Below are 15,000 nucleotides of genomic sequence, written 5' to 3'. Positions count from 1 at the left end.
ACAAACCACTTATGTTATAGTAATGTACCAACTGCAGAGTTCCTTTAAGAGAGAATTATGAAATTTGTCAATACCCAGCCCTATTTTTGATATGATTCTATTTTAAGCCTATTCATCAATGGGTTTAGTGCCTTTGCAGACATAATAGTGACTGGTATGTGCCAGATATCTGTATTATGACTTTTTTTCCCACACAGTCAAACATACATGGGCAATGGTGTGTTCACAGTCTCCGTGGAAGGAATATCTCTTGCCATCAAAAGTCTTGAAATGACCTTCACCGTAGATGGTACAGGTGCCATAGCATTCCTTTTCTGTACAAATCCACTTCCCCTTGGTGCATGTGCTGAAATATAGACAAATTCACAAATTCATTCATGCCAGTGTTATTTTAGTATTATGTGTACAGTATAATATTTATTCATATTATTTTTAATTTTTTCATTTTAATTTTGTGCTTTTGTACGGAAGAGGATTAGGGCCAAGCAATAATAAAAAAATAAAACCATCTCGAGATTAAAGTTGTTAAATTTAGAGAAAAAAGTCGAAATAAATTGTTAAGAATATAATCACTAAATTACGAGAAAAAACTCTTTAAATTTCAAGAAAAAAGTCGAGATAAAATGTTAAGAATAAAGTCATTAAATTACGAGAAAAAAGTCGTTAAATTACGAGAAAAAATTAGTTAAATTTCGAGAAAAAAGTCGTTAAATTACGAGAACAAATTCGTTAAATTTCGGGAAAAAAGTCAAAATAAATTGTTAAGAATATAATCACTAAATTATGAGAAAAAACTCGTTAAATTTCGAGAAAAAAGTCGAGATAAAATGTTGAGAATAAAGTCATTAAATTACGAGAAAAAAGTTGTTAAATTACGAGAACAAATTCATTAAATTATGAGAAAAATGTTAAATTTCTAGAAAAAAGTCGATAAAATGTTGAGAATAAAGTCATTAAATTATGAGAATAAAGTCATTCAATTACGGGAAAAAGACGTTAAATTAAGAGAACAAATTCATAATTCTCGAAATTGAACGACTTTTTCTCGTAATTTAATGACTTTATTCTCAACATTTTATCGACTTTTTTCTCGAAATTTAACAAGTTTATTCTCAACATTTTATTTCGACTTTTAGATGTGTGTCCAAAATTTTGACTGGTATTGTAGAGGTTGGCACTATGATAACATGGGTTATAAAAGCTGTGATTGGCTCACCAGGTGTTACAGTCCTGTTGAACTTGCTCTCCAGGAGAAAAGTTGGCTCCATTGTGGGTACAGGGGCATTTTTCCTTCTGCACACACCCACCTTTGCCATCAGCCAGAAGCTCATATGGACACATACACCCTGATACACACCCTGTGCTCACCTATTGACAAGACAAAATTGGTAAGCCAACTTTTTCCCTGCAAACAATGCAGATTTGCCATTTCATGTTATCTATGTCAGGGTTTTTTTGCCATTTAGAACTGGTGCAAGAACGCCTGCATTTGAATTGAAATTGAGTAAGCAAACTGGATTTTTTGAAAGTCATTGAACTGCTATAACTTTTCATTTCATTCATCCTCTTATTCACGTATTCCATTCATCCATGCATCCCAACTCACGCAGTTATTTGGGTCTTGTTTCTCACATGTCCTCTGACACTCTGTTCCTTTTTCTCCAGGATATGAGCATTTGAAGAATGTCTTCGGAGCCACACACTCTAAAAACACAACAGGCACATGGATGAGGTGCCGAAAATTAGCCCACATCATACCAGCGAAGCCTCACGTTTGAATTTAGAAGGTAGTATTTTGGAAGAACTAGTTGCAGCTCACCTGCTTGACTGGTGCAGTGCAATTTGCCAAGGTTACAGGTGCTGCATTTGACAAAACAGTGCAAAGAATTACTAAAATCCACCATGAAGTGTTAATAATGCATGTCAATATTGTTATATGGGTGTATGCTTTTGTATTTTATATGGGGACATGCTACATCTAAAACCAATTTGAACATCATTTGGCAGCATTTATTATGCTTGTCATTTTAAGAAATGAATTTGTCATTTGGCAGTACAGGGCTATTGAAAATAAAATAGTGGGGGTAAAAAAAGTGTTAAGAAAAAAGTTAAAGGATACATTATGCATATGTTAAACAGCTATTTATACCATTTAGCACCATCTTTGTAGTACACTCCTGATGGCTTTATGACTTGTTTCTCATAGTAACAAGGACACTGGTGAGCAGGTACACAGGTGCCAGCTTCATTAAGATATGTTCCCTCAGAACACACACAGCCGTCTACAGGTGTGAAGGACCCTTGACAGGTGTTATCTTGTTCACTGAGAGAGCGACAGGTGTTGTCACAGGTGGTCACGCTGTAGGAGTACTTCATGTTGCCTGGACACTTCGAAATCATGTCTATGTAGCAAGAGACAAACAGAGGCTAATTTGTAAGAGTACACATATAAATATTTGTTTGAATGTGTACTTTATAAAGTTCTCACCACAGGGGTCTGAATCCATCCAGCCCTTGAGAACGACTCCTTTGGCAGCACATGCGTGGGCATAGGTGGACACGGCCGCACACATACACTTCTTAATATCTGCACACTTGCATGTGTCATAGACGCACCACTGCAAAGCAAAACAGATCGAATGCATTAAGGAACACATTTACACAGCAAATTTCAAATAAGAAGAGTGTTTCACGAACAAAGACTTACTTGGTAGTACATCTCAGGGCTTATTTCTGAGTGACATGCAGAAAAGGTTTCATTTGGGTTTGTGAGACGGGAACACCAGTCTTTCGCAAGTTGCTCTACGAGAGAGAGAGAAAAAAAACCCAGGATATTTGTTTACTTCGTTTAGCACAGAAGAATTGAAAATAAAGTCATTTTTCTACTATGTCAAGAAAATTTATCACTGTAACATGGAAATTGTGAGAATGGTGTTTTTTTTTTAATGCAGTAAGCACCTGTGTCCATATTCAGGCTGCAGGGGTTGTCAAATATGATTTCAAGATCTGGACAATTGTGTTTCCAATAGTTGACAAATGTGGTTGGTGTGCCCTCTATAATGCCTGAATCTGTTTTAAAGTCATCTTTTTGGACGTCGTTATAGTTTCCACACAGACCTGAGAGGAACAAAGGTAAAGGTAGTTCATAGATACACATTGTGTGGATTGTAGTCCATAACTATTAGATTGGAGGAGATGTCCTATGTCCTACAAATAAAAAACAGAAAATAATACACATATTTAAAATCGCCAGTCTTTTTTTTTTTTTTGACAACTCACCACTCATTTTCCCTTTCTCTTCAGTGCTGGCTACAATATACAACTGCATGACTGGAGCCAACTGGATCTCTAGACGAAGACTCTTCATATCAGCAATAATGTAGGAGGGTGAGGGCTGGAAGATGCTCACAGGACCTGGGACAACAAAATTATTGAAAAGGGAAATTTATTTTTTATATATATTTAATGATGAAAAAAATAGAAAAAATCCTATATGTTTGAAACCCCACCTGTGGTAACAGGAAGCAAATATGGACTGATTCCATTCACTGCCACAGTTCCAGTGGAGGAAAAACTAATCTGTTTTATAAGTAGAACATCAACAAAATATATTATTAATAATAAGATTGTATAATTAATTACATTATTATTATTACATTAAACCCAATACTTACAGTGGTCCCCGAGAGGACAAGGGTAACTGAATTTAGACATGTGTCTTTTCGGGTCGAATCACACTTTGCCAGATTTCCCACGACAGCAAAATCACTGTCATTAGAGTGCTGGGACAAAAAAGAACTGTAAGTACCTCCAAACTGTATATAATGAATATCTATAAATTATAATGCCTATAATTTTCTGATTGCTATAAAAGTACAAGTGAAGAATTTCATTTATCATCTATCCTGACAGACCTTAGTAAGGATGTAGTCACAGTTGCCGCTAAAGGTGAAGCTCTTTCCATCATAAGTGGTGATGTGAGACCCTCCCACAACAGAGCAGATTCCGGGACATTCCAGGTATGTACAGGTCCAGTGTCCCGCGGCACACATACTGACACAGAATTACACTAGTGTTAGCATGGGGAAATGTATAAAGGATTTTAAATGTAAAAAATAAAATGTAAATGTTACCATTTTTTACAAGCTTGTTTGTAAGACTGTCCCGATTTATATACTGCGCCATCGTGAACACATGGGCACTGGTTCACAGGAACACAGCCACTCTGACCAATGTCGTCTTCCACGGTGCCTTGATAAAAAGACAAGTGTGTAAATGTGTTTTCTTGGGCGTTGGATGCATTTTTTGAGTTAATTTAGTCTCTACATGCTGTCATTCATTGATTTTACACTACTGTTCAAAATTCCGGCGTCAGTTCGATTTTTAAGAAAAAGAAATGTATACTTTTATTCAGCAAGGATGTATTAAATTCATAAAAAGTGACAGTAAAGACATTTATAATGTTACAAAAAAATTATATTTCCAATAAATTATGCTATTTTGAACTTTCTATTCATCGAAGTATCCTGAAAAAAATGTAATTGTAATAGTATTTTAGAATATAACTGTATTTTTGATCAAATAAATGCAGCCTTGGTAAGCACGAGACTTCTTTCAAGAACATTTAAAAGTCTTACAGACCAAATCTACCAAACTTTTAAATGGTAGAAAATTAGAAATCATAAAACAAATATAGCTGCAAGCAACAATTAACGTGGTTCAAGCGTTTTAAAACCATCATGCCATCTATACTGGATCTAGGCCAACCCAAAATGTAGGGCTGACATTAAACAAAAACTTAAACAATTCAAACTTAATTCACACAAAGCATGCTTACACACAAATGCACACACATTTTGTTGTAGATATAGATATTTGAAATAAATGATAGGTAACAAAATGCTTACTCCAAATCTCCTCTGTATAACAGCATTATGAGGTTTCACATTAATCATTATGTGACACAATTGTCAAAACTAAAAGCTTAGGACAAATTAAGTGATAAGTGATTTTATGTCTAAATATGAATGCAAAAGCAAAACTTTAAAAAAAGAACTATTAGTAAGTAGCATGACAAAATTATAATTATAACCAGCAGATGGCAGCAGAGGACCACTTATTGGCTCACTTTCATTTTAAAAGTGTTGATTTCCACCAGTAATCTCCACTAAAGTAAAGCAATTTTGTCATGTTAACTCTATTAGGCAGGCTTACACACACACACACACAAAAAGTAAAATATGTTTTCAATGTTATTGGGATGTCATTGTGGTATATAATCATTTCTTTGTAATCTAATTATATAAAACTATATTACTAATGCACCGCATTTAAAAAAAAAATAGTTTTAAGCATTTGTCAGCCAATGCTGGAAACTGATAGAAAGACTAGATCAAACAGATTTCTTATCCTGCATGTCCCTCTAGTGGACAACAGTAGTATTACAGCCTTCATCTTTCAGTTGAAATGATGGATAGTTTAGAATTTAAATTGGAATTTCCTAGATGATGCATGTCAAGTTTCAAGCAAATCGGACAAATGGCCAAGGCGGAGTTTGAAAAGTAGATTTTTAAAATAATTTGATTAACAACTGATTAACGAATGGAACACGATAGCAACACCCATTGGCTGTTTTCTTTCAAACTGCACACAGACCTCTAGGACCACGAGTCGAACAGGCTCACCAAGTTTCATTCCGATCAGCCTCCGTTAACCTGGTCTAATATGTGCTCAAAATTTACTTGCGATACACAAATGTCCTCATGAAACATCGTGGCAAATTGGACAAAGACACAGCATGTAGTTATAGCTGTTTTTTTTTTAATGTTTTTTTCATATTACAGCACCACCAAGTGGTGAATCGCCACAGATTTTTTTGTGTGACTACAGAATGAATTCATACATGCTATAGCAGTTTTGGTGAAAAAATTTCATGACATTCAAGAGTTATAGCTATTTTAGTGAAAGTGGCCCGCCCTGCCTACTTTGAATGTTTTGGCGTCCTGTCACGAGCATGAATCACCGATCAAAATTCTTTTGACAAATTTTGGCCATGAAGGTCTCTAGATGATGCATGCAAAGTTTTGAGTGAAGCAGACAAACAGCCTATAAGGAGTTCGTAAAAATAGATTTTTTGGAAAATTCAAAATGGCAGAAAAATGGTAATGGCGGAAATTAAATCAGAGATATACGACAATCGGTCTAGGATCGGCTATGAGCGGTTTTGTGTTTTTGAATACTGTACCGCCCCCTATTGGCCAATCAGGGCCATACCATGCCAATGTCTCCCCAAATTGAGACCTACCATCTGGCCAGGTTTCAAGTCTCTAGACCTTACAGTTTAGTCTGTTTTACGTCAGAATAATAATAAAAATCCTTACAATTATAATAGGGTTTCTTGCTCGATCCCCTAACAGATAAAAAGGGCCAGCTATAAACATTGTCTCCTATAGTAAATTATTACCTTCAGGGCAGAAACAGCCGTCCACACAGTGCTCTTTACACATTAGACTTGCGCCTGGATCTGAGCAGGTGTTCTTGCACGGACCACCACACTCCAGGTATTGCATGTTTAGAGGACATGACTTTGCTGCTCCACAGAAGAACATATCAAAACATTAAAATTGTATAAAAATTTGTTATAAGAAACAATTCTTCTTTATTTACTTGTCCTACAGTGGTTCTGTTGAAAAGGTAACATGCAGAAAATATAATTACATTGAAGTGTCTACTTTAAAAGATTACTTTACTATTTGTTTTGTATTATTTTAGGCATATTCATCTTCTTCAAAAGCTTTATTTAGTTGTGAGAAAATGAAAGCTTTTAACTATTGGGTGAACTGTTCCCTTAAGTTACATTTCTCTCTCCATCATAACTAATGTCATTTTCCAGAAATGATACTCACGACAGAGCTGCTTTGTCCTCCATATTCCTGGTTTTCCTCCAGCATGTGTGCACTGTCGTGAAATCTCTGTGAGCGTGTTGCAGAGACAGTCGTGATTGCCGTAACATTGACACAGGTCGTTTACACAGGCTGTTTCAAATGAACCCATGTCCATCACATTGTGACAGTCATTAAACCCTGGACTGGCGAGATACTGCTGGCAAACGCTTGTCTAGGGGAAAAATTTATTATTTAAGAAGACTGTTTCATTGCCACCAATGTTTCAATCAGTAAATAAGGTTAAACAATTTAATATGAAATTTCCCGTTGTTTTACCCAAAATCTCAACAACAGAACAACACTGATTTTGTCTCAAACCTGGTTGCACTGATCAGTGGGTTTAAGTGTAACTTCCTCACAGGTTTCAGATGACACGGACACCTTCCATGTGGCTTGGTCTGAGAAGGATTCAGATGAACAGTTTACACTAAATCTTTAAGTCAGTTGTTCTCAACTTGGGGGCCGAGGCACACTAGCCTCAACAAACTTCCAAGTGACCCATGTAAGCCCACGGGCAGGTAAAGCACCTACTTTTTTCCATTTGTAAAATAATAATAAAAACCTTATCTCAATGTTTGCTTATTTTTAGAGATACAGCATGTGTCTACTGGTCACAAAACTTGTTGTATTTAAATCTTTATATGAAAATCTATTAATGAATTCAAGACATCTGGTTTACCATTAGGAGTGATATCATCAATTATTTTGCCGTTGAAATTTCCACAGAGTCCACAGGTCTGAGCTCGATACTTCTCAGGAAGTTCAATCTGAGGAACAACATATTATAAGATAATGTCAGTGCATGGATGGATGGATAGATTAAAGGATTAGTTCACTTTCAGATGAAAATTATATGACTTTCTTCTGATGAACACAATCTGAGATATTTTAATAAATATCCTGACGCATCCGAGCTTTTAATGGCAGTGAACGGGGATGACGAGTATGAGCTGAAAAAAGTGCTTCCATCCACATCCATCCATCCCAAAAAAAAAAAAAAATCCATATTTAAAGGTGCCCTAGATTCAAAATTTGAATTTACCTCGGCATAGTTGAATAACAAGAGTTCAGTACATGGAAATGACATACAGTGAGTCTCAAACGCCATTGCTTTCTCTTTCTTATGTAAATCTCATTTGTTTAAAAGACTTCCGGAAAACACGCAGATCTCAACATAACACTGACTGTTACGTAACAGTCAGGGTGTACGCCCCCAATATTTGCATATGCCAGCCCATGTTCCCAACATTATGAAAGGCATTAGACAAGGGCAGCCAGTAACATCTGGATCTGTGCACAGCTGAATCATCAGACTAGGTAAGCAAGCAAGATCAATAGCGAAAATGCCAGATGGAGCAATAATAACTGAAATGATCCATGATATGATATTTTTAGTGATATTTGTAAATTGTCTATCTAAATGTTTCGTTAGCATGTTGCTAATGTACTGTTAAATGAGGTTAAAGTTACCATCGTTTATTACTGTATTCACGGAGACAAGAGCCGTCACTATTTTCATTTTTAAACACTTGCAGTCTGTATAATTCATAAACACAACTTCATTCTTCATAAGCCATTAGCCACGGAGCACAGCCTCAAACTCATAGATAATCAAATATAAACATCAAAATAAATACTTTACTCACATAATTCAAAGCAAGCATACAGCATGCATGACGAACATCTTGTAAAGATCCATTTGAGGGTTATATTAGCTGTGTGAACTTTGTAAATGCACTGTAATATAATCAAGAGCTCGTGTGGCAGGGAGCACGTGAATTAAAGGGGCGGCGCGCTGAAAAAATCAGTGCATAGTTAATGATGCCCCAAAATAGGCAGTTAAAAAATTTATTTAAAAAAATCTATGGGGTATTTTGAGCTGAAACTTCACAGACACATTCAGGGGACACCTTAGACTTATATTACATCTTGTGAAAAAGCATTCTTGGGCACCTTTAACAAGTTATAAAGTAAAATATCTAGCTTGTCTTTCAACAGACCGCCTTTCGTATTCAACGTATGAAGAAAGTGTAACGCTCTCGCAGTTCAGAATGCTTACACTACGTCCTACGAATTCCCTATTTAACTTACGTAAAAAGCTTAAATGACGCAGCGCCAGTTTACACTTTCTTCATAACTTGAATATAAAAGGCGGTCTGCCGGAAGCTAGATATTTTACTTCATAACTTACACAAATGCATCGCTTCACTTCAGAAGGCCTGTATTAACCCTCTGGAGCTGTGTGAAGTATGTTTATGATGGATGGATGTGGATGAAGGCAGTTTCTTCAGCTTCAAATATGACCCCTGTTCACTACCATTATAAAGCTTGGATGCATCAGGATATTTATGAAAATATCTCAGATTGTGTTCATCAGAAAGAAGAAAGTCACATACACCTAGGATGGCTTGAGGGTGAGTAAAGCTTGGGCTAATTTTCATTTGAAAGTGAACTAATCCTTTAACACACTATCAGCCTGAGATCAAGCTTCAAGATAAAATTATGTATGCACAAATATTTTGAATCATACCGTTAGAGAGTTGTCTTCCTCCCAGAAGACAGTCACTCCATGTTTGCTTGAGATCTTGACACTTGTTGAACTTCCCTCGATTTTAATTCCATTCTTATAAGCCGGAACAGACACCCTGTCGGAGCAAATTTTAAAATTTTACTGGGAAAAAAAATAAATAAATAATAATTTCTTGTCTTGTTTTCCAGAAAAAAAAAAAAATAAAATTGAAAAATTTTGTAAGAAATATTTTTTACAACAACTTTACAACAAGGAATTATATTTAATTTATTTAAATAAATAAAAACACTGAAAAACAAGATGAAAATGCTAATATTAAGAAAATAATTTTTTGAAAACATATGTGTTTTTGCTGCAGTGCTCAAATAAACTCACTTTTCTTCCCCCATCGTGATGTCACCGTTAATGAGTTTGATGACTGTCCCTTCCAGCTTTACTGTCACTGTGCTAAAACTGATTGAGCCATTTACAGTCTCTCTTTGCATTTGGATGTTAAAATCAGAAGTCGTGGTGTCACACATGACCGCCATAACGTAGTTGCATGTGTCTGGCACTTGAAAGAAATGACCATCAAATGTCTTGAAGTGGAAATTTCCCCATGTGCTGCAGATCGTGGACTGGTGACCAAGATTCGGTCCAACTGAATCAAGAGAGAAAATTTATAAAGGTGTGATTTGAAGAAAAATATACAAGGTTGAATAGTTGTCTCTCCAAAAATTACACTCTTCATCTTTTAGTTTCCTAAAGTGTAAAATTTTGTATAGCGTAATACTAAAGTTTTAAAGGGGTCATAAGAAATTTGCAAATTTGCTTTGATCTTTTGACATATAAGAGGTACCATTAAAACATCCTGCAAGTTTCATAGCTTAAAGAGTCCTCCTCATTATAAACAAAGCAGTTATTTAATTAAGATCCAAAAATACTCAATACGTCACAAAGGGCAAATACATTTGCATATGACTGCCTCCAGAGCAAGACATCGATGAATAGTTATACACCATCACACCATAGGCCCCACCCACTGGCGTTCAGTTGCTGACATTTACCTACACTGTTTGTGAGCATCACGTCAAAAGCCAACAGAACCCATTATAATCACTGATGCTGTCTACACTGGATACAGTATACAGATGAGCATACACTTTTTTGACATGTTCTATGCATCTGAGAATTATATGTTTGTTCGGAGCATTTTGTTTTGTAAATGAGGGACGGTGTAAAGAAGAGTTCGCAAAGAAACATTTGTTGAAAGATGAAGCAGCCAACTTTATTGGATCTGACAGCAGCTGCATCACAAAGTGTAAGTAAATGATTTCATAATACTTTGTATGTAAATTGTGGTTTTATATGGATGGTTTCAAAACACTTGCTTATGTGCAATAGACAGTGGGTGTTGATACTGTTTCTTATGCAGTGACATTAGCCAATCATAACAGTGGCCATTAACTGACATGCCGCCTCTTAAAAATTAATCATTTCCATCAGAGGGTCGGAAAATGATTGTTTTTTTGCATATATGTTGTTTTTTTGTGAAATATTTTTTATCAAAGCTGCTGTCTGTAACTTCTTTCTTTGTTTTTGAAATTTACAAAAAATGATATAATGAGTGAATACATCATGAATCCATTTTCCAAACTTTTTTTTTTTTTTTTTTTTTTTTTGGTCTTATCCTATAATAAGTGTTTATTCAGACTATTTTAGACTGGTTCGGGTTGTCTCACTTCAGAGTAGCACAGTACCTACGTGACTCGTCATAGACATAAACGGAAAGAGAGAGCACCAAAAGTTGCGAACTGCAGCTTTAACATAATAAGTGAACATCAAGGAACATATTAAAATAATAATAATAAAAAAAAAAATCAATTTCATGACCTCTTTAAATACTGTAACATTTATTAAAAAAGAAAAAGAAAAAAGAAAGAGTAACATCATACCGGTAGTTACTGGCACACGTGTGGAGAATGCTGAAAACAGAAAAAGAAAAACCTGTTACAATCATTCTACAATACTCTTTGTAAATCTAATAAAAAACTTGAACATGATTTTTGTGACATAAGTTTAATGTGTATGTCCATAAAGCACCAGTTTTATTCTGCATATATTAATACATTTATTATTTTATAGTTTCTTTGTAAATCATTGATTAGTACATCTCATACAGTATAATGACATATTCACCTGTGGTTGTAGTTGTTGGCCAGATAAAGTAAGGATCTGCTGTAACTCCATAATCTTTCATAAAGTCTTTAAGCAAAGAAAAACAGATATAATTTATTGTGTAACTAATATTGTGAGCATTTCTTGCGGTAACAGATCAATTTTATTTTTCTAACCTGCTTGTATGGACTGCAGCCCCATCAGCAGAACGACCCATCTCAGCATCCACATCTGGGACATCCTCACAGTCCCCATTGAGGTGACAAGCATCTTCAAGAACTAATGTGAGCTGTCTGTCAGTGAATGCTCTTTTATACTATCTCTTAGTTTACTTTAGGACCATCTATTCTGTGTTCAGAAGGTGGATCCTAGGCTTTGCATTATTATGGCATGCTATCTTTCCATTGATCAAGAGTAGTGTTTGAGAATAAACATGGTTTATACAAACCTTGGCAGCAAAAAATACTTTCTGTCACTCACAACTTAGTGTTTATCTCTGTTATTATCTCAAATTAAACAAGGATGTGATGGTTGATCGGATTATAAGTTGGGGATTCGATGAATTTGTAGAGACGCACTGTGAAATTCACGCCCTAAATGTCTACCTTGCTGATCAGGCTTCTTTTTTCCCCTTCGTGTTTACATTTATGGCATTTGAAAGACCATGTGCTTTGCATATTTTTTTTTTTTTTTTTAAGTTTTGAAAATAAATAATTTATTGGAAAACATTTACACTGCCATATAATATTTTTGTATGTTTAATCTCTTCTTTTTTATTTTTGTTTTTACATTGCTTCTAAAATAACTATCATAATACAAAAAAGGTTTTTGTTTAACTTATTTTACTTAACCTATACAACTCAGGTTAGACTATTATTATTAATAGTCTCCTTTATGGACCAGTAGTCATCAAGTCCTCTGTAAACACAGCCAGGTGTTATGATGATCACAGGAACAAAGGTGCAGCTTTAAGTGAAGAGCATTAAGTCCCATTCACACCAAATGACAATAACTAGGACTATAACTATAAAGTTTGAATAATCCTTCTAATTCTATGAGAATTGGGAAGTCCACACCACAAATATAGTGATAATGACACAGAGGGGGAATGTTTTGTTGGAATCACTTTCAGAATAATTTCTTTTTCTTTCCTTTTGTTTTTCCAGCTAATGAACGATAAAAAACCAATAATGCCATTCAGTCAGAATCCATCTTTTTTAACGAGCTCATAGCATTTGCAGATGACAAAACTGCATGGTGCGCTTATAATAAACAAATGTTGTCATTGCGTTGGTGTAGATGCTAATACGGAAGCTTGTTTCTGCCACTGATTTAAAAAAAAAGGTAATTGTGACTTTTTATCTCACAATTGTCGCACTTTTTTTCTCAGAAGTGGGTGATATAAAGACAGAAAAAAGTCCATATTTTTTCCTCAGAACTGGCCTTTGTAACTCGCAATTGCAAGTTTATATCTCAAAATTCTGAGAAGAGACGTCAGGATTGCAAGATATAAACTCGCAATTGCGAGAAAAAGTCTGAATTGTGAGAAATAAACTCGCAATTGCAAGAAAAAAGTCAGAATAGGGAGAAATAAACTGGCAATTGCGAGAAAAAAAGTCAGAATTGCGAGCAAAAGTCAAAATTGCGAGAAATAAACTCGCAATTGCTAGAAAAAAGTCAGAATTGCAAGAAATAAACTTGCAATTGCAAGAAAAGAAGTCAGAATTGTGAGAAAAAGTCAGAATTGCGAGAAATAAACTCGCAATTGCAAGAAAATAAGTCAGAATTGTGAGAAAAAGTCAGAATTGCGAGAAATAAACTCGCAATTGCAAGAAAATAAGTCAGAATTGCAAGAAAAAAGTCAGAATTGCAAGAAATAAACTTGTAATTGCAAGACAAGTCAAAATTGCGAGAAACAAAAGTTAGAATTGCAAGATTTAAACTCATAATTACGAGAAAAAGCCAGAACTGCGAGAAATAAACTTGCAATTGCAAGACAAATCAGAATTGCAAGAAAAAAGTCAGAATTGCAAGATATTAACTTGTAATTGCGAGAAAGTCAGAATTGAGAGAAATAAACTCGCAATTGCGAGAAAAGTCAGAATTGTGTGAAAAAGTCAGAATTGCGAGAAATAAACTCCCAATTGCAAGAACAGAAGTCAGAATTGCACAAAAAGTCAGAATTGCAAGATATAAACTCGTAATTGTGAGAAAGTCAGAATTGCGAGAAATAAACTCGCAATTGCAAGAAAATAAGTCAGAATTGCAAGAAAAAAGTCAAAATTGCAAGAAATAAACTTGCAATTGCAAGACAAGTCAAAATTGCGAGAAACAAAAGCCAGAATTGCGAGAAATAAACTTGCAATTGCAAGACAAATCAGAACTGCAAGAAAAAAAGTCAGAATTGCAAGATATAAACTCGTAATTGCGAAAAAATCAGAATTGTGAGAAATTAACTCGCAATTGCGAGAAAAGTCAGGATTGTGTGAAGAAGTCAGAATTGTGAGAAATAAACTCCCAATTGCAAGAACAGAAGTCAGAATTGCGCAAAAAGTCAGAATTGCAAGAAATACACTCGAAATTGCGAGAAAATAAGTCAGAATTGCAAGAAAAAAGTCAGAATTGCAAGAAATAAACTTACAATTGCAAGACAAGTCTTTAAGAGTTTATATCTCACAACACTGAATTTATTTTTCGCAATTGCGAGGTTATATCTTGCACTTCTGACTTTTTTCTCACAATTCTGACCTCTTTTCCTGCAATTGCGAATTTATTTTTTTCACAATTCTGACTTTTCTTGTAATTGCAAGTTTATATCTCGCAATTCTGACATTAATTTTTGGAGTTGTGAGTATACATCTACAATTGTGTAAAAAAAAAGTCAGAATTGTGAGATAAAAGTCACAATTATCTTTTTCATTTTTTTATTTTGTGGCGGAAACAAGCATTCATACGTTATTATAGTTATTGTTCTTGATGTTAAGTTGAAAAAAGTCTTGATGGATGTATTACAAACAAGGAGCTTACTGTTGACATCAGATTTGTTGCTCGCATTGCGCCACATTCAGAGTAGACAGAACCACTGTTTATAATAAGTTTTATTGTTTTTAGTCGCGCCGCTCACATCCGGTTTGTAGACAAGGTGTTAGGGGTGTGTGTGAGCATTATGCGTATTTAACATGAGCACCGAAAAAAATAGATTTTTTGAGTAGGCACTGATCTGAAATTTTGTTTATTGCGTTGTTCATTGAAACAGCAAAAGTCGAAAAATGTGATGACAAATGCCAATTAAGATGCTTGAGATGGACACTTCACAGACTGTGATGATGCATTTACATGTTTATTAACATCGTGGAAAAGTTTTTTTAT

General features: G+C 34.9%; 1 protein-coding gene across 1 annotated transcript in view; it reads right to left on the bottom strand.

Moving 5' to 3' along the window:
• Window positions 1–11,901, bottom strand: part of muc5.1 (mucin 5.1, oligomeric mucus/gel-forming) — a 34,279-nt gene extending 22,378 nt beyond the window's left edge. The window contains exons 1-22 of the mRNA XM_067380654.1: window positions 11,808–11,901; window positions 11,653–11,718; window positions 11,409–11,438; window positions 9,850–10,114; window positions 9,475–9,589; window positions 7,624–7,711; window positions 7,263–7,342; window positions 6,906–7,116; window positions 6,464–6,589; window positions 4,134–4,251; window positions 3,915–4,053; window positions 3,675–3,782; window positions 3,510–3,579; window positions 3,280–3,414; window positions 2,959–3,117; window positions 2,708–2,802; window positions 2,489–2,618; window positions 2,150–2,402; window positions 1,820–1,860; window positions 1,607–1,704; window positions 1,217–1,368; window positions 208–346 (exon numbers count right to left, since the gene is read on the bottom strand). Coding sequence (XP_067236755.1) covers window positions 208–346; window positions 1,217–1,368; window positions 1,607–1,704; window positions 1,820–1,860; window positions 2,150–2,402; window positions 2,489–2,618; window positions 2,708–2,802; window positions 2,959–3,117; window positions 3,280–3,414; window positions 3,510–3,579; window positions 3,675–3,782; window positions 3,915–4,053; window positions 4,134–4,251; window positions 6,464–6,589; window positions 6,906–7,116; window positions 7,263–7,342; window positions 7,624–7,711; window positions 9,475–9,589; window positions 9,850–10,114; window positions 11,409–11,438; window positions 11,653–11,718; window positions 11,808–11,901 — 2,712 coding nt within the window. The remainder of the gene's footprint in view (window positions 1–207; window positions 347–1,216; window positions 1,369–1,606; window positions 1,705–1,819; window positions 1,861–2,149; window positions 2,403–2,488; window positions 2,619–2,707; window positions 2,803–2,958; window positions 3,118–3,279; window positions 3,415–3,509; window positions 3,580–3,674; window positions 3,783–3,914; window positions 4,054–4,133; window positions 4,252–6,463; window positions 6,590–6,905; window positions 7,117–7,262; window positions 7,343–7,623; window positions 7,712–9,474; window positions 9,590–9,849; window positions 10,115–11,408; window positions 11,439–11,652; window positions 11,719–11,807) is intronic.
• Window positions 11,902–15,000: the final 3,099 nt, after the last annotated feature.

Source organism: Chanodichthys erythropterus, chromosome 24 (genome assembly GCF_024489055.1).
Source record: "Chanodichthys erythropterus isolate Z2021 chromosome 24, ASM2448905v1, whole genome shotgun sequence".
NCBI lineage: Eukaryota > Metazoa > Chordata > Actinopteri > Cypriniformes > Xenocyprididae > Chanodichthys > Chanodichthys erythropterus.
This window is presented reverse-complemented; position numbering and strand designations above follow the sequence as displayed.